This window comes from Pseudochaenichthys georgianus, chromosome 9 (genome assembly GCF_902827115.2).
Source record: "Pseudochaenichthys georgianus chromosome 9, fPseGeo1.2, whole genome shotgun sequence".
NCBI lineage: Eukaryota > Metazoa > Chordata > Actinopteri > Perciformes > Channichthyidae > Pseudochaenichthys > Pseudochaenichthys georgianus.
The window spans coordinates 10656229-10678284 of NC_047511.1; the positions used below are offsets into that span (position 1 = coordinate 10656229).

At 40.8% G+C, this 22056-nt stretch overlaps 1 protein-coding gene across 2 annotated transcripts in view; it reads right to left on the reverse strand.

The window, feature by feature from the left end:
* The window catches only part of cfap299 (cilia and flagella associated protein 299), a 108192-nt gene that overhangs the window by 14285 nt on the left and 71851 nt on the right, over window positions 1-22056 (reverse strand). The window contains exons 4-5 of one of the 2 annotated variants that reach the window (XM_034090231.2): window positions 9445-9587; window positions 6897-7039 (exon numbers count right to left, since the gene is read on the reverse strand). In XM_034090231.2, the coding sequence (XP_033946122.1) occupies window positions 6897-7039; window positions 9445-9587 (286 nt within the window). The remainder of the gene's footprint in view (window positions 1-6896; window positions 7040-9444; window positions 9588-22056) is intronic. The other variant, XM_034090232.2, reaches the window with a different exon arrangement.

Consider the following 22056-nt stretch of genomic DNA (forward strand, 5'->3'; position numbering starts at 1 on the left):
GTTATTAACGTGCCTAATCTCACAATTTCTACGCATGACAACACACTTTGTCCTTGTTTGGCTCTCGAAGCGTTCCCGCATTGACGTCACTTCCGGCTTCCCCCAAAACTTCAAAATGAGTGAAGGAATTTCCCCGCGATGTTCGAAATTATTGATATTTAACGGAACGGTATCGCTTTTTCTTTTTTAAACTGACGGTTCGAGATTACTAGTAGCCCAATATTTCATTGCACAACAGTTGTTGGGATGCTGTCACAGGCTCTTTAAAGGTCCCCTATTATACTCTTTTTCATCAATATATTATACGTCTCAGATATATACAAAACATGTCTCTGAAGTGTCTGGCTCCAAATAACAAACAGTTCATGCATTGTAGCATCCCATAAACCCCTCACCAGTTCAAGTCCCGGCAAGACCAAGTGCTACCGAGGTGTCCCTGAGCAAGGCACCGTTCCCTACACTGCTCCCCGGGCGCCGTTCAAAATGGCAGCACACTGCTCCTAACACTAGGATGGGTCAAATGCAGAGAAACAATTTCCCCACGAGGGATTAATAAAAGTCCATCTTAACGCCACTCTGATAGATATTTGGTTAAAAACAACACAATAGGCGCGTTCACACCGGAGTACTTTTCCCCCGTACTTTTCCCATTTAGTTCCGTTAGTACCCCTTATTGTTTATTTGGTTCACACCAAAAAGAGTACTTAGTGCCGGGAACTTTTACCCCCATTTGTAGTGCCTGGTGGTACCAAAAAAGTACCAAATTCCATTGGCTGGGCGAATTGCAAACCATGCCCCGTAAAACTCTGAAAAGTTTTTTGAAGCCGCCATTGTATTTGCTGGCATTAGCATTATTAGCATTAGCCCCGTGCACCAAAGGAGAGAGAATAACTTATGGCAATACAACAAAAAAACATGGGAGCGGTGTCCCCAACTCCGGGGACTTCCGGCCGGGGACTTCGGGCAGCAGTATACGCTGTGAAGTTGTTTGCGGCCTGCCAGTAAACCCAAAGCAGAAGAAGACAAAGTGACATCAGCGGCTCATTTGCGTAATCTTCCCTCAGGGAACTTATTCCGGTGTGAACGTGATTGGTACTAAGTGCGGCAAAGTACTTGGTGTGAAAGCGGCTAATGGTGCTCTAGGAGGAGATTCAGGTGATAAGGTGGGGGGGGGGGGTTACCTTGGTTGGTTATTGGCTAATGGTTACACAACCGAAAAAAACATTATGACATCACAAAGTGGGCAAAATCTGATCAGCTCATTTTCAGACAGGTTTTTATATAAATGGATCAGGACAACAAGAGAGAGAATCTTTTTTCCTGAAACTTCCAGAATCTCTTTCCACAGAGGGGACACATGTTTATGTAGAAAAGACGTGAAAAAGTGGATTTTGCATAATAGGTGAGCTTTAAGACTTTACTTGGACTTGTGTTGATTGAGTTCAACTTCTAAGTGAACTTCGACTAGGTTAAAATAATTAGAGACTTGACAAGGACTTGCACTGTTTCACTTTAACATAAGACTTGTCTTGAATTACTTGAAACTTGCCTTAGACTAGTCTTAATGGACGTCAACCTGGGACTTGATTTGGACTTGCCTCAAACTTGTTGTCTACATTGAGTTTGAAGGACTTGGCTCAATTGACTAGACTTGGACTTGTCTACATCACAGTATCTCATGATACAATAACATGTTTCCATATTGTTCACTCCTAGCAGGCTCTACTATATTTTGTATACAGCTATTAGATGCTATGTGAATATGAACATGTGACACTGGCTACCATCAAATGTCTCAGTAGTCCGTCAACCTTTTCCTGCCAGCTTTTGGAGTAATCTTCCTCTTAAGGGAAACAGGCACTGCATTCCTCTGAACAGTCCAAACTGTGTTGGGAAATAAACTGATGCATTCAATTATAAGGTATGCTAGGACGAGAGGTCTGGCATTTTTTATTACAAGTTGCCAACAGTGCTGAGTATAACAGGTTCAGAATAGACTTCAGCAATGCTCCAATTATGAAATACAAATTGAGGTTTGTCCCTTAAAACTCAGAGGAAAATTATATTGTCTGAGATTTGCTTTCAGAGACATACATACTTCTCTTCTTTGAAAATTAGATCTGACAGCGCTTCAGTGACTATTTATACCGAAATGCCAAACAACAATTAACATTTTTGGTCGGCCACTTTTATTCCATGGTGAACCGCTTACGTTTTCAAGAGAAATGGGACAAATGTGAGATATTTTAACACCGAACATGAAAAACACTGACGTAAGTGTGAGAAAAATAGTTTTGAAGCAATACAGGGAATTTTGGTTCATACGTTACTTGGATGTGTTTATTGGACCCACCTCCCTCATCGTCCCATATGAACTGTCACCAGGGCAACTAAATGCACGGTCTTTGCAAATTTGGTCAGAAAGAAAGTTCCAGCAGCTGGATGGCACCACACCCAGACACATGGACCAGTAAAAGTGTGAGAACCTGGATTTGGTGGAAACAATGACGGTGCTCTCAGCACAGGTTCCTGGTTCCCTATGCATTTACCAAGGCTGTTGGACACGTGCACTGAGTCCTTTCACTTTCCATAGTTACCGTGCTTAGTTCTATTGTTATCTCCAGGTGGTCATTTTCCAGTGTAATGTCAACAGTGTCATTATAGGGCTCAGAGGAGCTGGACTCTGCGCTGGATGATATATATATATCATAAAAGAGCAAATACCTTGCATGTGTATTCGTTCAGCAGTTTTTTTCTGAAGTGGCTGAAGAATACACGTTTTCTAACTGTTTCTTAAGTTAATGTTTCCAGTGTAAATCACAAAAGGCCTCTTCGGTGTTGAGAGGCAGGAGTTGAATTTATTATGTAGCCTTCTGGGGGTGCCATGGGTCTGATTCTAGAACAAATCACAGATGGGCCATGTCCAGTTGACAACCTCGTTAACAAAGTCATATCCAACGACCCACTTACACACACACCTCTGTTTTCTCATTACATTTAGCCGAAAGAGGACCTATTAAGCTGATTTTCAGGTTTCATATTTGTATTTTGTGCCTCTACTGTGACATGTTTACCTGCTGTTTTAATGTTCAAAAAGGACTTTATTTTGCTGCAGCACCTCTTTTCACCCTCTGTCTGAAACCTATACGACACAACAGGAAAGGGAAAGCCAATAATGGGGCCCGTTTAAAAAAATGGAGTGATATCAGACTCTAAGAAAAACATTTAAATACAGTTTACTGAATATCAGACTAAAATGAGTACATAATGCAAAAGCAGACTGTACAAATGAATCAATCAAGTGTTTACTTTGTACATACAAGATCTGGTGCGTAATCATGAGCTTCAATATGTCAAATTCCTTACAAATATAAAGCTGAAACAATTAATCGATCAACATAAAAATAAATGTGCAATTTGTATCTTTTTTCAGTTTCATTGATTTAATCCAACAACATTTGCAAACTTTATTTGGTTCCAACTTCTTAAATGCAAGGATTTATGAATTCTTTATTTTCAATAACTACGAACTGAATACTCTAGAATCCCAGACTGGTCACCTGAATGTGTCACCTTGGCTTCAGAGCTTGTGATGGACAATTTGTCCTCTCCTATGGCTTTTCATACACAAAGCGAGCAATCAAAAAAGAGTCATGAGAGACAGGTAATGTGTAATGCATAGAAGATAGTTCAGTGTGTGGTCTGGCCACAGATTGGTACACGCACGTCAGAGCCACAACATAATACAGTGACAGAGTGTGTTATACTGTATTCATTTTGACTGGAGCTTAAGAGGTTAACCACGCCCTGAAGGAGTTTGAGGGTCAACCTCTGTTTGTAAAAAGGGCCTAGAAAAATACAGGCAACTAGCCCAATACCTTTACTCATATTGAAAGAATGCTCACTAATGACAACTTATGTCCGGTATGATAACACCTTAACAAAAAGATTTATAATCACTTATAACAGTTTGTGTAATTGTACGGTCCTACTTTAAATGTTTGACATCCAGACATCATTGCACATGTTAAATCTTGTTCACGCGGGGGACACGGATGAAACGGCCCATCGCACTTGGCAGGAGGTCTCCGATGATCGTATCGCTGGTGGAAAACCGAGTTAATCTATCAAATGCAGTCCAAACAGCATCAGCACTGAGAACAAACAGCCTGACTGGATTTAACCCCAAGGATCCAGCCAATGAAGTATGTGTGCGCCATGTGTGAAGATCAACACTCATGACACGGAATGTTCCGGCTTACCGGCAAATATTTATCAAGCTGGCCTGCTCCTCGCCAATAGAATAACCCACCGCTCCACATTAAAGCCCGGACACAATGCTTTGGGCCGAGCCGCCAAATCACCTATGGAGCTGGAACAACTTCTCTTTTGTATTAAAAGTTAATAAAATAGGACAGCAGTGCAAATATGCTCACAGTGGAAAATGAAGCCAGACACATAGGTGCATTGCAGAGGTTGAGCGTGAAGGCAATATGGTTTTGGTTTTGGCGGAGACATGCGCCATGTTTTGACCGAGCAGATCTTTCAAGTTCAATATTTCAGTCTGTCGGCGAGTGCACGCAGGGTGTGCAGAAGAGCTTTATATGATCCAGTATTTCCAAAAAGCCGTTAGCTATGAATAATAGATGCATGGTATATATTGCTGAATCCAGAAATACCCATTCATTTGTATTATGTAGTTACGCAAATATTTGTTTTCCCCACAGAATGATACCTCTACACTAACACACTGTTTCAGTTTGAAGAAGAGAAGAATCAATTAGGATTACCATATGTCAGATGTTGCCCAGCCGATTAAAAGAGTGCTAAACACAGGGACTGCAGAGGGAGAGAGATAGAGAGAGGAAGGAGGGAAACAGCCAGAGTGCATACACAGATGGTCACTTTGCTGGGGAACATGAAATAGACATCAGAGATGCTGTAGGCACATCTGGAGGGGCAGGAAGCTGGGTGCACGGAGCTGCAGATCTGTAGGATAATTAGATGAGGGTCAGGACTTTAGTGTGCGTGTGAGTTGGAAGCGCAGAGTTAAAAGTAATGGAGACATAATGAAGATTTAACGTTTAAACATTGTATGTTTTTTAAACAGGTTTTTTAAACCAACAGGTGCAGTATCATTATCAGATTCTGGTGAAATCAATTATAAGTAGCCCGAGTGTTACGTAGTGATAGTGGAGTCCAAGTCTAGTTTGAGTCATTTGTCAAGTCTTCATTTAAAGTGAATCAGAACAAGTTTTAGTCAGGTCTCAAGTCATTTCCAAGAAGTCAAGTCTTGAGTCATTTGAAACAAGTGCTAGTCATGTCATAAGTAATCGTCTATCGAGACAACCCCAAGCCAGTTCTTGGCGCAAAGACAATTGTGACAAATTAAGTCAGGAGTCCAAGTACAAGTTCAAGTAAGGTCTACATTTAGATCCTTCCCTCTTATTCCGAAAAGCTGTGTTAATGATAAGTGAAACATTAAGGAAAACCTTGTTGCCACAATACCAGAGGTTTCGGTTTGCTCTGAAGCTGCAGGAACTAAAACATATGTACATATCTATCTTAAACATTTATTGTCACTTTGAAGAAGTTACATATTTCATTAAAGCTATAGTGATTCACATTTGTTATCATTTTACAATTTTTTATAAATGTCCATCATTTACAAGTATTTACAAAAAATTGCCAAGAGAAGTGTTGGTTTATCATCGTCAATATCGCTTCTATTGTTATGTGGTTTAGCTTCTTAGATGTAAACCTTTTACAACCAAAAATGCTGCGCTCGATTTACTTTAACCAGGTTTCCCAGGAGGCTTTCAACATATGCTTTTTACAAATTACGTTTATATGTCCCACCCACTCAGTGTGTGCCTGCTCAAATAAATCAAGCCAAGCATTCAACTGATTGTTGCCTAAGCATGCACAGAGGTGACTGAGAATGTACTGAAATACGAACAATACATTTACATGAGATTTGTTTTGCTTATACTGCAGATGACCAAACATAGAGGTTAGTTTACTAGTAGTAGCACATTAAGATGGATGCAAAATCTAAAATAACAGCCTTAAGAAATCAAGCTGTAATTTATATTATGGTTCGAATTCTAAATTAGAATTGTGTTGGGTCTTGCTTTACAATTTACACATTGGGTTGAGATGGGGTATAATGAAGGGCAGAATTCAAAAGTTACCAAATGTGTAACAAGGAGAAAAAGCTTGTGTGATTATTTGGGAGCACCACTTACAAATTTGAGGAGGAAAGATTTGTTTTCCACCCAATATTTCTAGGGCAGATCCAGGGTTCCTACAGCCACCTTCTAAAGACCAACTTTAGACACATTTTTTATCTGGATCTAATTTGGTTTAAAGAGGTCCTATTATGCTTTTTGGGGTTTCCCCTGTTGCGTATAGGTTGTTGTGCATCTAAATTGTCTGCAAAGGCTACAATCCCAAATGTCCCTCCAGAGGGAGTTTCGTTTTCACTCCCCCACCCTCTTGCCTGAAACACCTTTACTTTTGTAACATATTGACGTCACTATGTAATACTTGTGATTTATTGACGCTCAAACACACTGTACATGTTAGGCTAAGGAGCACAACATTTCCGACACATCTTCAAATAATCTTTAGTTACCACTTGGGAAAATCAGAGTTACCAATTGATGATGAGATCTAACAACGCAACATAAAAAAAAAAAAATTCCATCTCATGTCTAAGCTCTTTTTAGACTTTTGGAATATTGATTCAAGACCATATAATACCAATGAATTGCTTTTAGATGAATGAATGAACTTCCACACGTAGCATGAGAAACAGGCGTTCTTTTTTTCATGACTGATATTTTCGTCAAAAAAATCAATTTCTGTTTTTCCTGTTTTTAAAATTCACATACTCTGCTCCAGGGAGATACTCTCCAACTGCTCTTTTCCCCCCTCATTGCAGTCTGCATACGTGAACCTATCCACCCTTCCTTGCTGGAGGTGGGAGGTGGAGGCCAGAGCTGGCGCTGGTGTCGCTGCTCTGTGTTCTTTGTGGCTGTGGAGGAGGAGGAGGGACAGGATTCAGAGAACTGCGGTGGGAGGTTTAGTGCACTGAGTGGGCAGCAGCTCCAGCATCTGCTCCCTCTTAGCGGCAACCACACTGGGTGTTATTGTTCCCGACAAAGACGAAAAAAAATAGGGGGGGGTGACAGAGAAAGGGGGAGAGGTAGCAAAGCATGGAGGTTAAAGAAGTTGAACATGAGCCGTGAATCTGATGGAGTTTGCCGTGTAAAGCAAAACGGACGGAAGGCAGATATCAGATGGAGGGTGGGCAGGGAGACCCATGTAGGGGGGACGCCTCATAAAAGCATCATTAGGGAGTGGGCTGCACCTCCAGGCATGCTCGCCCAATGACTCACACCTACAGCTTGTGATCAAGCCACGAGCAGGGTCGTGTGTCAAAACACATTGTGAGAAATGGATAAATAAAAGAAAAATGCTGCACATGTCTTAACCTTCAGGTTTCAAAGAAAGGGAAAACCGCTTCCTAAAATAATATGCAGACAGTCTTTCTTGTTGTGCTTTAACCCCCAACGCAAATAACACGTTTGAAATGACTGAACATATCGCACCTTTGATATTAACAAAGATATTGTGCTTTCTAAACTGGGGATATCTGACAGTCTTATTGCCGTGCATATTGTGCTTAGAAAACTAAAGACACTTTTTATTCTCAAAAGGTTTGAAATTAGTTGATTAAAGGCAGCTACAGCATGTCAGCAGCGCACATCTTGGGACAATGCAAATACTGCTGTTAAATTATAGGACTTTGTATTTGAATCATTTAAAACACTCAACTCAATGTATTCTCTCTGTAAAATCTTTTTTTAAATTTGTTTACAAACTCAGTCTTACTTTTTCTCGTTAGCTACTGTAGCTCTTGGTTTATCTGTGACCTAACTACTGGTTGACCTGGAAAGCAGTTTTCGACGCTGTGGAAAACATTTCAAGTATGCTCTATCACTTTCACTTTCTTGGATAATATGATCAAGCTGGGCATTTGTTTAAAAACGTTGGTCAAGGTAATATTTGCCCTCATGGCCTCTGTTGTAAATGGTAACTTGTGTTTTGGCACTGATTTAAGCTAGAAGTTAAAAGTGCTACCCAACAGGGATGAAAGTCAAATGTAAGAAAACAAAATCCAAATGATGGACGAAGGGATCCTTTATCCTTAGTATCTGTCCACATTATAAAACAAAATCTGCACAGTGTCAAAGAGGTTATACGGGTTGCATGTCATTTGGCTGAACTCAGAAGTAACCGTAACACACATTCTCATTACCCCGTTTGTCCTCATGGGATTCTTCGCACATATCTGAAATGTTGATAATATGTTACTATGCAAGACTATGTGGAATGTGGGACTGGTTTTGGCTCAGGTAATTTGCTGACAGCTATGTACACAGCTCTCTTGATAGACAACGAATTACAATGATGTTACTTGCCCTACACAGGGACACAGACTCGATTTTAGCCAACACCTGTAAGGTCAGCAGTTCACTTGTGGCTTGGCCTGGAACTGTGCGACTGGCACTGATGCTTGTACTTGTTTAACAAGCAGTACATGATGTATCTTGGCTAAATATGCCATGTTGAAAGCACCTGAGAACTTTATTTTTGCATGTATACTATGTATGTGTACATTGCTGATATGACTATAGCATTTCGCTAGTTTTTTCTAATGAGAAGAGTCTTTTAAGACATTGCAACATTTAAGATTGAAATGTTGGACTATCAATGGGCTTGTCATTTGTTGTAAACTGCTTCATTGGAATTGAATGACATTGGTGTTTTCAGAAAAAAACACCCAACCACTGTCATGTTAAGATTGAGAGGCCTGACTAGTACTGCAACTAACAATATGTTTTCATGATCGATTTATCCATCTATATGATTTTATCAATCAATGTAAAAAAAAACTAGAACTTCAAAATCCCATTTGCAATTTCTTGAGATCCGGGCGTATGGTGGCAGACTGGTGCCAATGGCTCAAAACACTTCCAAAAAACACAAATGTTTGTCACTGTTGGCACAGTTAGTCCGTTTCATAATTGTAAGCGTTTTGTCAGTATGTTTGAAATGACTAGGTTAGCTACGTAAAATCACAATCTAACAGTTTAATCCTGCTTTAATCCCAATTCAAATTCAGACAGGTTTAGCCCTTTGGCAGATCTGCTCAGCTTTGCTTCAGAATCTTATTGTTATTCCACATATATGATGAGGCCACCAGGGCTGCACATACTGTACATGTCCTTCCGAGCCTATAATGGTCTCTCACGTCAACCTGAGTCTTTAATCCTGTATAATACGATTTCCTTACCCATCAAAATCTTGTCAAATCCCACTCGAGTCAAGACCTCCCCAACCAACGTGGACATGTTACAATGAAAGGAGACTTACCATAAATCTGAGCGTCCTGGCATGAGCCTCATCTTTCCGCTGAAATACGGTTCAAAATCTTGGGTCTTGAGTCTGTGGGCGTAGTCTATATAGCCAGATACTTCCTGTCCAAGAGTATTATGATCCCTTATGAAAATGACCGACTGTAAAAAAGAGAGAAAAAGAAGGAAACATTCTGCGTAAATAATCATCAAGCTTTTGCTGGGTAAAAGCCAGAAAGGCAAATATCACTTGTTAAAAGCGGACAGATAGAGGAGATCTGTGACAAATCCTCCCACTTTGAAATCCAAAGGCTCATGTTATACGGTTCTGATCAGAAATTATTCCAACTAATGTCGTTCTGCCTTGGCCGCAATAGCTTTGATAGCTTTGGAGGGCTGTCTCCAGGATATCCTGCTCAGATAAGTGCGTGGGACTCAAGCTGAATCCTTTGACTTACAGTAACTAGAGTCTCAGTTCCGTTCCAGCACACCTACAGTTCGGACAACAATTTAGCTTTAACTGACATTAAAGGTGGAGTCCTGAGTACAAATTTTATACAGCAAGTTGTGTGAAAAGTTAAGGATCTCTTAAGAAAAGTCAAGTCAAAAAGGGGGACCTAAAAATATCAAAGGGGATGAAATTGGTCAATGCAATAGGATTGTATTCCTGTTGACTTGACACAATTTCCCACAAGCCTACTATCTTGTTTATCATCACCTGAATACAAGACAAATCAATGCTCCTGGTTCAAAGGGGTGTTAAGAGTAGCAGACTAATGCAAATGTCCCTAGTGGCTAAACACCAGTACTACAACTTATGTGTCAAATACTTTTTTCCATTGACTTACATTGGTAAAGAGACATCTGTGGATACTTTTTTTTTTAACAACCCAGTGCGAACACTTTTATAGCTTTAATTGAAATCATTGGGGTCTACAGGTTATAACATGCGCTAAAAAACAAATCCAGGGTTATATTCCCTGTCCATTCATCGGACAGAGCCAAGAGCGAGAGACGTGGGGTTTAAGGATAACTTCACTATGGGCCTTTTACTCTCAAGATTCAGGCCTTTTTGCCTTCATGCGCCACTGAGCAACTTTCATAGGAAAGAAAGGGGTCCCACCTCCATCCGTGTATCCAGCTCTTTGGATACATCGTTGCCCAAAACCCATCTTGTCAAATGCTACAAAAAGTGTTAAGTGTACTAGTAAAAAGGATCAGATTATGGATGCTAAATATCTTTTTAGTAAGATAAAAACCAGCTACTGGGGAGCCCCTTTGGTTGAAGGGTTAAGACCTTAGAAAAGAATAACCACTAGAAGTGATGCAACAGGTTAGCCCTCTATAGTTCAAAGACTGATTTCTGATAGAACTATATGAGTAAGAAAAGATAAGGCTAAGATTATTCAACGCAAACAAAACACATGATTCCTAAAACAGTGTTATGCTTGCTCAACAGAGACAGGGTCTTTGAAGTAAGCCCAAACCAGACTGAGGAAAAAAAGGATGACGAATGGTTTTGTAACCGGATTCAGACAAAGCAAATGCAAGTTGTCCAGATCCCCTCTGGGGACAGCAGAACATGAAATGATCTTCTCATGTTGATTTGATGGTTTAGATCAGGGGTTTTCAAAGTGAGGGAAGGTGAGCCTCGCCAGAGAACATAAGAACAGCCGCGCCCCCCCCTCCCAATTATTATTGCTATTAATATTATTTATTATTATTGTTGTTGTTGCTGCTATAATGCAGGGGTATTCAATTGCATTTCAAAGAGGTCCAGTAAGAGAACATGTCATTAAATGCTCTGTTTTCGCCGTCTACCTTTCTCTTGTTTGAGCACGCCATTTGAAACGACTGTTTCTCTCGTCTCTGTGTTTGAATCTATCGTGCTGACTCACTGACTGCACCGATTTGATTGGCTGAGTAGCGTCACCTCCTTCAAACATTAAACAATAACTTTTTAAAACCTTTTTATCTTTATGTTTTTAACAATGACATTTTTTATTTTTTTTGAAAATGTTCAACATCATGGATACATCCTTATATGCTCCCGGCAACACACACTTTGCCTCCTTCTTACACTCACCCCTACTTTAGTGGGAGCAATGAGTCTGCGTCTTCGATGCGCACAGGCCGATGATGCGGGGATGCAATGTAGACAGGAACAAAGGCAGATCATCCTCTGGCTGCAGCCTTGACCGGTACTTGCTTTGATCAAAGTCAATGCGGAAAACCCGCTCTCACACAGGTAGGTGGAGGCAGGGGCAGACTGGGACTGGGACTGGGACTGGGACTGGGACTGGCAATCAGCCCTGGAATCTCTCTGCGTGGAAACGGCCCGATGAACGGACCTCTGTCGTCTGTCAGCGCAGCTTAAATGATGCCGTTTAAAAACATAAAAAATAAAGGGCGGTGCCGTCAGCGAACCGAGTTCTCCAGAACACGCAGATGGCCAGTCCGCCCCTGGGTGGAGGTGAAGGGAATGAGCACTTTTACAGCCATTTTGGCGAGGTGGGGGAACTCTGTCTCCACAGACAGCCAAAAGTGTGCAAGTGACACTTTACTCGTCTTTTTCTCGTTATTTTTTTCTCACGCTGCGCCTCCCCTGAAGCTCTCTGGCACCCCCAGGGAGGCGCGCCTCACTCTTTGAAAACTGCTGGTTTAGATAACACGTGATGACAATGGATTGGAAGAACTCCAAACAGAGGACACACTCAGGTGTGAAGAGGTTGTTTTGTCTGCCTTCACAAGATCAAATAAGCTTTTCTTTCTGCCTTGAGAAACGGAGGACTGTTTTTGTCTCTGACTTGTGTTGTTTACTCCGAGCATGAATGCGTCCCACTTGTGAGCCTACAGTAACACAGTAAGAGGATCCAAGCAGAATACCTCAGCTGGTGATGGCACATTCATACAACTGTCAGGACACAGGCCATCTGTAGATCCCTTTACCAAAAGGCGTGAGATAACTAGCGCTCCAGAGCTCAGAAGAAAAGAGGGTTCCTTTCTCTCTGTCTCTCAAACGTTTAAAACAGATGCTATCAGGTTCACAGCTGGCTGGAGTCCTGGGCCAGATACCCTATCTACTGGCTTCTGTCCTCCTGCAGCCAACCTTGAAAATACATCATCAGGTGGACGCGGCAAAGGAGGCAAGAGACATTTTGGAAGGGATACAAATATCAAATGAATTGTCAATGGGTGACACATAAATCCTTATGGTCAGTTTGCTAAATAGTACAAAAACAACATCTTAACAATGCAGCCTTTGGTTCTGGGATGTTTTACACTTTTATAACGGTATGTTTTATCAATGTGAACCGATTCTAGATATAAAGATGAAACAATGTTTCAAAAGCTGGAACCAAGCGGCACCCTCCAGGTCTGAAAAGTGAATCCAATGATTCAGATTAAAAGGGTTTATTGTCATATGCATAATAGTTGAAGGGTAGTTCGGCAGTGGAATCTTGAGTCCCAGGCTCCTCCAACAGAACAACAGTATACTCCATTGGTTTTAAACGTCTGTTTGTATAAAAGTCTATGAGTCTATGAGGCTTCTTATAAAATGTATTCATTTAGTAAATATTTTGTTGGTGAATTTATGGATTAAACTAGTTTCAAGTCTTCAATACAGCCTGATCATCATTTGTATAAATGTTGGTCCCATTTAGAGTCAAGATGATAAAGCAGGATATGCTTCAAAGCAGGCCTACCTTGTGATTGGCCGGTCAGTCAATACCACAGTCTTGTCAGCTTTTTGTGTAGTCTATGTTTTTGTTCTGTTACTTTAACCTTCTCACAATGTGCTTTCAGTTTGTAGCAGTAACTGTAACATTTAGGTCGCCGTTACATTTTTCATTCTGCATTTGGATGTAGTTAGCTCCAACTTCTGGTCTCTTCTGTTTGCATAAAAACAAGATGAGGATGCCCTAAAACTAAGAAAGCAATGCCAAAAAATGCTTCTATGGATATATTACAGACAGCAATGTTAATGCGAAATATCTGCAAAAATCGAATGAGATTTATTAGGCACGCTAACGGCCCCTAGACACGGCGGCGTGCGTTGCCGCTTGGCGGTGGGCGTGTCTTGAGCTTGGGGAGTCAACGCGAGCAGCCCGACCAACAACCAATCACATGAATGTCCCGCCCCGGACATACAAAGCAAAGCATTCATGCTACATCCATGCTGGCTGAATATACTGTCTATGCTTGCTAGCTGTCCAACGAAATACACTGGATATAAACTCCCCAAACAAGCGAAAACCTACCAGTTTCCCCCACTGTCTCTGCCACCTCCCCCCATGCCTGACTCCTCCGGTTTGTATCCCTGTATGTTCCCTACCGCCACGATCATTTTCTCCTCCTTTTGTTGACATATGGGAAATAACTGCGGTCTGGCTCTCCCAACATACACCCGGTTTGATTGGCTATTGCTTGTACTGTCAGATTTACATACGAGGGATTTGATTGGCTGACGCCTCCGTCGAGGCGGCAAAAGTAGAACATTGCTCTACTTTTGCAGCGAGCACCTCGAGAGAAGCTACGCTTTGCTCCCACAATGCAGTTCGGCGAATCGTGACGTCACCCCATTCAAAGTGAATGGGCAGAAGCGTTGAAGCGGCAACGCACGCCGCCGTGTGTAGGGGCCGTAACACCTAATAGATAAGAAGGCAACATATGTGATGGTGGACAAAGGAATATCAGATTAGTGCCCAAACCTATGTAATCATAAATAATAACCAAGTGACCAACACATATAAATCAAACCACAATTATGCGTAAACCATGCCAAAACTGTGTTTGTCAGGGAACTACATTTGGTAGAAATATCCAAACCATAAATAAAAATACAAGATTACATTCTGTTTTCACTCATTTGCCTCCACAGGTAGGCCTAGGATGATTTCACTCTCAGGGAACCGACTGAGAGAGTCTGACGCACTTATTTGCCGTGAACAACTAACATAACTTTCCAGCCACCATAGAAGAGGGGGCCAGGGGACCTCCACCTTACACCATGGAAAACAAGTGGAGGCCTTACGTCACCTGCCAGCATTTACCAAGAACAGGTGCTGTGACCTCACAGGGCAGCAAGTGAGAGGCCCCGCTTCATGGCAAACATCAGTCTGGTCAGAGCATGAGAAGCTGAGTGCTGCACAGGTCCCAGGTAGAGATTCTAGCCCTTTGTGGTATTTATTATACAGTTTGCTTTTCTTTGAAACATTTGTTCATAGCTGAAATTTCAGCTGGCAGGGGGGGAAACACCAGTGACCTTAAGAAGAAGGTTACATAAACACGGTTAAAAGTAGACCTGGAGTTTCCTTTAATTCCATGATCCATGCAGTTAATAAACAAATCAAATCCTTGCAGGTCTCCCGCCCTCAAGATGTTCATGTGCTCAGAAACAAAGAGTGAGACTTGAACGGTGTTTACAATTGTAATAATTGTGGCCTGTGAAAACGGTTGAGGGATCCCCTGCCTCTTGACATTAAGTAAAACCCACAAAGATGTGAATTAGTCCACAAACCTTTGGCTAATCTTTCAAAGCCCCTCGGCTGAAGGAGGGGGATCGACAAATTCAAGTCAAACAGAAGCTGACAGCAGGCTGACACGTACTGTGCTACCTCCTTTGTGCGTTGACAATGTCCTACAGGTGGGGACACAATAGCTGGACCACCTGACATCCTGTGGCATGAGGAGGGTAAGTCTGAATGCGTTAGTGACTGTAGATGTTTTTTCTGTGGTGTGTATGGCAAGAGTACACATGACTAAAGAGAGCTACCTCAGAGCTGGGAATTGACACTCAATAATAATATTTCCGTATCTCAAGATTCGCAACTTCCAAAAAATGTATTCCAATTTCAGGATCTACTTTAGCCCACTGTGTGCTGATAAAGTGAGTTGGGCGAATTATGACAAAGAGTAAAGAGACTTTAGATTACGAGTTTATTTTACTTTGAGATGTTTAAGTGATTGCAATGAAGTAAACAAACAAACCTGAAACTTAAAAGATTTGAAGTACTTCTCTATTATTTGTGAATTCACATGGTAGGATTAGGCTAGCTGCCTTTTCATTTGGATGAATTGTACACAAACAGGTACAACTGGTATTTTTTGTTATAATGTTTACCAAATTCACAATATAACCATTGACATAAATCTGACCTCGTGTGTGGGATTACTGTCAATCAGTAACACTACTACTCAACTTGTTATCATAAGTTTTAAAACAGCTGCTTGAAGTTAGACAATACTTAACATTTAAGAACTCTGATGTCTTTTGTTTAAAAAAGTGCTTTGTAGAAACCCCCACCCGCACAAACACAACCAACCTGTCTGCTGGCCCCCTCCTCCTTCCTTTCTCCAGCCCACCTCTGCCCACACCAACCCCCCAGTCCCTGGGAACAATCCTGCAGTGTCAGGGAGCTGTGCAGGTGTCTTGTGGGTGTCAGCTGCCACACTGTTTATTATTGGTGGGCTGCGCTTTAGGAAGAATCCCGGGCCATCTAACAACTGTGTACATTTATTGGGGTAAGGAAAACACGGTCTGTAACACAGGAATGTTTTTAAGCAGAAGCCCTTTTTCTGGCAGGATTTACTCTCGTCCCCTTCATGGATATAGCCTTTGGAGTGTCTTATCTGATTGTTTATCTAGATCCCTGTTAGATACTGTAAAAACATCAGAGGCTACACTTCCTGGAATCCACATCATGTATTTACAATGCTTTGATGAAAAACACTTTCATTGATTAAAGCATGTCTTTCTGTCTGCATTAAACTCTCCTTGTAACAACTTCCAAGCCACCATTGCTTACTTAACTTCTTCATACTAAACCAGTTTTACATTTTTGTATTTTAGAAAAAAGCGACATGATTGCTGTGTTAAAAATGATGTCTGTCCAAAAGAAACAATGGGATTTAAGAAAACATCTTTGAATTTGTTCTGGTAATATTTTAATTGGGATATGACTAATACTTGAACTCTTTTGGCGATCAGTATGTTTGATCGAATAAGGCTCCTTCGACCTACTTTCCTCCTACACACAGATACATATTTTTTAGGATATTTCGAGGCAGTTGTAGTTTATTCGTCACTCGGCTTTTAATAGAGGGGATTCTTGAAGATATCGTCTTTATGTCTCATGTTCGTGGCAGTTATCAGTTAAAAAGTCCACCTTCCATTGTGTTTCTGCAGTGATCAATCCTTATTATTATTGTGCATGCCGGAAGAAACTTACATCCGTAAGAACCATACAGCCAACTCTTCCACATATCAGACACACAAGGTGGACACTGGTTTCGTCTTCGAGGCTAGAGTCCAAATATTGACATTTATGCATCGAGACAAAATCTTTTAAGAGAGAATTGTGATGCATCTAAGAAGTCCCCCAAATCTACTCATTGTGTGTTGACGTGTGAGCGTGTGACTTTGGGAAGGGGGTTAGCAGGAGGCTGAGGATGATTACTTATTTGACTTGGAAGTGACTTCACACAGCTGGCTTGTGTAATAGATGCAACGGTAGAAACCATATGAGTTGAGGTGTTTTGCGACCGTGGGGGTCTAACCGAATTACACATCCTGCAGGAAATGTGATCCAGAGTCATAGCTTATTGACGGAAGAGTTGGGTAAAGTCTGTTTATAACATCGATCGAATTGTGAGTAATACAAGAGGCAATGCAAGTTGTAAACTACAATTAATACACACATCCAATAGCAGAGTACCTTCAAAGATGTCCATTTATCATAGAACAAAACACATTTGAAATCTCTCCCCTCTTAGTGAAAGGTTTTACTCATCAGCTTCAAACCATCTATCTATTATCTATTATGAGGTGTTAGGGTGTGATCGTCATTAAACCAGGCTAACGGTTGCCCCCTGTTTCTAGTCTGTAGGCTCAAATAACTTAACCACATCCTCCCTCTAGTGAGTTCTTGGCTCAGAAACAAGATTGGTATTAATCTTCTTCTCATTCACACTTGAAAAAAGAATATAAAAGATTGATTCCCAAAATATGTAATTTTTCTTTTATATACGGTGGGACTGGAATATACGGATAATCTCATGTTCAACCCGTGCAATTGATAATCTCTAAAAATCCTCCCATTTTTCCCAAGTCAGAATTGCTTGTTGATCATTCTGGGCTTGGATTCTTTCGTCAATATAATGCAAAATCCTTTATTTGTCAGGTATTTAATTTATTCAGATTAGCAGGAAACAAACATTCCCTACTGGTTAACAATTTTAAGATTTCAAAATGTATATCAGTCAGTTTGATTCTGTACTGGACAGCCAATATGGGTATATTTCTAATAGCAACCGCACTTATTACTAATCCCTGTCTTTCAAAAAGCATGTTCAACACCAACTAATGTGTACGTGTTAAAAAAGATCCACACTACAGTCATTCTGGGAAACCGCTCCTGAAATCTCACATCAGAGATGTATGGTATGGTAACCCATATTGTAAATGAATAAGAAAAGATGATTTTTCAAGCTGGTGTAGGGTGGGGAATTGTGAACACGCACAATCCTTGTAGAGATTGCTCACCATATTGAGAAATTGCGCCTTCACAAATGCAGTCATGAAATCCGTAACATTGTGATGTCATAACTATACAGGTAGAAGGTTCAGCTCGATTGCTTATGTAGTCATTCCGTGGCTGCAACAGAGTTGTGGAATGAGTCCTAAAACCCAAAATGAGTTAGTATATTAAGACTCTTGGTTCCATTGTCTTGAAGTCAATGGTTCTTCCAACGTGTTTTTGGTTAGAGGGCTGAAATAAGGTCTGAGGTTAACATAAGCTTAAGAGATGTTGTGTCAGTAAATACCCCACTCGTGAATGTCCGAAGCTTCTATGTGAGAGGTACCATGATTTTCTTTGTTAATAGCCTAACCTTAGCTTTTTACTTATAGGGATTTCATTAACGCTTAAAAATTCATAAAAGTGATGTTAATACGTGGAGACTATCTAAACAATATGCGTAATTATCATAAACTCGTGTTTGACACAGATTTTATTTCAGACAATATTCCAAAATCGAATAGAAAAATCCCATTGCTATTTGTTGAGGGGCTCTCACTTCCGGGTCGGCCTACACAAATATCACTGCACTACTTTATAATGGTGCAGAAAAGCAAGCAGGAGACCTGGAACAACTGAGAAATCAGAGCAAACTAGGGGTTTAAGAGGGGACCTTAAATAGACAGGAGCTAAGACGAGGGTGAAAATTGTTATATTCAATCAAACGAGATTACAATAAAAATGTTCTTTATGAACATTAAAGCATGTAAACACCTTCTAGTTAACACCCAAAAAACAAATATGATTGATACCACACACAAACACACCTATTGTATGCATTCTTTGTAAAGTGTGTTCGAGTGATACGAGCGCAGGGTTGCTGTTTGCACATTGCTGAGTCATGACAATTTCTTTGAGCACCCTTTACCATACCCTCTCATCACAGCCCTCCACATGGGCTGCTGATCGTGTTCAGCCAGCATTCCCAGACTTCCCTACACTCTCTTCCGGCAAATGTTTCTAAATTTAAGTTTAAAGCAAGTCTATATGTACAAAAATAAATAAAGACTTGTTTGTTTCCACCCTGGAAAGAGATGAACACATGTCAGCTTTGCCCCACAGATTTTGCGGTCTCTTCAGATATTTAAGTGTTTACAATGCAAACACAGTATTTTAAACAATTTCTGTCACCATCTAGTGTCTAACTGTGCCATCATGTTACTAAGGTGTCAAAGAAAAGACATAGTGCCATAACAGGCCTTATTGTGAGTGCATGAAATGAGGATGGAAATAATCAAAAAGACATTTATTTTCCTTTCGTTTATAATTACAGGGTGTGTCACCAGACAGATGTCTTGGCACCGGATACAAAAATGCACAAGTTAACTGTTCAAAAGGATTTCTTGCCCAACATGGTGGTTTAATGTTATATCTGTATTCTCTTAAAGCCCCGAACAAGGCTGGCCAGGCCACACAAAATGGTGCAAAGAAACATATGTCTTTATTCTATGCAATGCATTATTGCATTTGAGGATTTTCTTTTTTTGTGAAATCATTTTTCCTTTGTAGCCCTCTACCGTTCCTCAAATGTGTTGATGCCCTACTCAAAAAAATGATATTCATTTAATTTAGCTGACGCTTTTATCCAAAGCCACCCACAATAAGTAACAATACAATACATTACTTTATTGTCGTAGTCCAACAGCTTTATGTTGTGTCCCTTTTTTCTTAAAAACTATGTTGTAACTGTTTGGTTTAGCACATATAAAATAAAGAACTTGTTAGTGCATTAACTATGTAAGAGCCCGATTATGCTTTTGGGGGTTTTTCCTTTCCTGTAGTTTCTTATATGGGTTTTTGTGGATGTAAATGGTCTGCAAAGGCTTAAATCCCAAAGCGGGAGTTTCTATCCAACAGATTTCCCCCCCCCCTGACTGAAATGCCTTATTTGTTGTCCTTTGCAAACTTCAATTACATAGTGATATCACTACGTAATAATCGTGCTACTATTGGTTAGAGCTTCAATATATTGCACGTGATAAACTAAGGGGCGGAACATCTCTAAGTGGTTGAACAATCATAACAGAGCTGGCCAGCTAACCAATCAGAGCAGACTGGGCTCTGGTTTCAGACAGAGGGTGAAAAGAGGTGCTGCAGCACAGGCAATATGAGAAAAATAAAGACCTTTTTGAACATTAAAGTACAAAATACAAATATGAACCTGAAAATAAGAATAATATGGCTCATGTAATGGTCATTTTGTGTCCTTAAAGAAAACAAGAACTTCCCTTAATTAGTTTAATTCTGGGAAGTTAAGGTACACAAATGCCAAATAGTGTTTGGATGATATAATATCTAAAGCCCAGATTAGGTATTAATACAACATACAGTATAGATCAGGGGTCGGCAACAGGCGGTCCGGATTCGGACGCCGACCTATACGGACCCGGACCTATAATCAATACATTAATAGGGGATTTCAATTTTGACGGGGCGATTCTATTTTAACCGCCGCCGACAGGGGGCGAAAGAGACGAGTGAGCGATACAGGGAGAGAAACACAGAAGAAGAGACGAGAGAGCGGCGGAGAGTGAGTGAGTGAAGAGAAGAGTGAGTGAGTGAGTGAGTGAGTGAGTGAAGAGAAGAGTGAGTGAAGAGAAGAGTGAGCGATACAAGGAGAGAAACACAGAAGAAGAGACGAGAGAGCGGCAGAGAGAAGCGGAGAGGAGAGTGAGTGAAGAGAATAATTAGCGATACAGGCAGAGAAGCGGAGAGGAGAGTGAACAGGCGTGTTAGCGGCAGACGGGGAGAGACAAATAATTACACATGGCGCTCTCCAAGAAGAGGAAAGTGGACAGTGAGAACAGAGCTTTGAACCCTGAGTGGACGGACTCATGTTCATCCTGCCCACTGGGAGCACAGAGCCAGTGTGTCATTTGTGCAGAGATCGTGGCGCTCATTAAAAGTGCCAAAAAGCCACTATGAGACAAAACACAAAGTGTTTGACCAAACATTCCCTCTCAAGTCAGAACTGAGGTCACAACAAATAAGCAGTCTCAGAGCCCAATATGATCAGTCCACCAGGATCTAAATATCGTTCCAGCGCAGGCTAACCAATGAGCTAACCGAGGCTAACCAATGAGCACCTGCATGAGTGTATGAGAATGGCCCTGACACCATTTCAGCCCAGATTCAAACTCCTGGCAGGACAAGCTCAAGCTCAATTCTCGCACTGAATAGAATAAAGTGAGTGAGGGACTGCAATATAAGAGGGAAAGAAAGAGAAACTTTAAAACTGTTCAATTGTTATGATGTGTAAAGACTGATATTGTTCTATAATCGTCTGAAACTGTTAAGTCATGATGTGAAACGGTTAACAAAGAAAAAGGGAAACTCAAGCTGCTGCTACACTTTATTTTATTTATCTAAATTAAGCACTTTTAAGATGCACATCTTTTCAAAAGCTATTTTATTTATTTTCTCTATTTTTAAATGCAGCCAGAGAGGAACATTACACATATTCACAGTAGTTACTGTATATTAGGGCTGTCCCGAATACCATTTTTCGGGCTCCGGATATTCGGTAGTAATCAGCAGCGAATATTCGAATATTCGGTGCGGAGAGATTTGTATTTTTTTTTTAATACTTTTTTTTTCACATTTTTTTTTTTCACATTTTTTTTTTTTCCCCAAAAGGTTTCATAACACGCTCCGAATCCGAGACACCTGACAACACGCTGTTAAGCAGAAGCGCAGATAGAGCATACTATTACGATTTATATGTATTTATTGTATCAGTACTCGCAAACATTAAAACTAAATGTGTCCTCTGCATTTAACCCAGCGCAGCACCCGGGGACCAAATCTGGTTCCACATTCCGTCTATAACATTTTACAACCTGAACAGTCAAACAAAGATACAAAACACATATTTCAGCTGCCAGCTTCATGTTGCTGGCATTGTCGTGGACAACGGCTACTCGCTTATAATTCGGAATGGCAAAGGCGTCCGCCACTTCTCCAAGCTGTTCTGCAATATTTACTCCCGTATGGTTTACTTCCATTACTTTGGTTTCCAAAACAAAGTTACAGAGTTTCCACTCGCGAGTTAT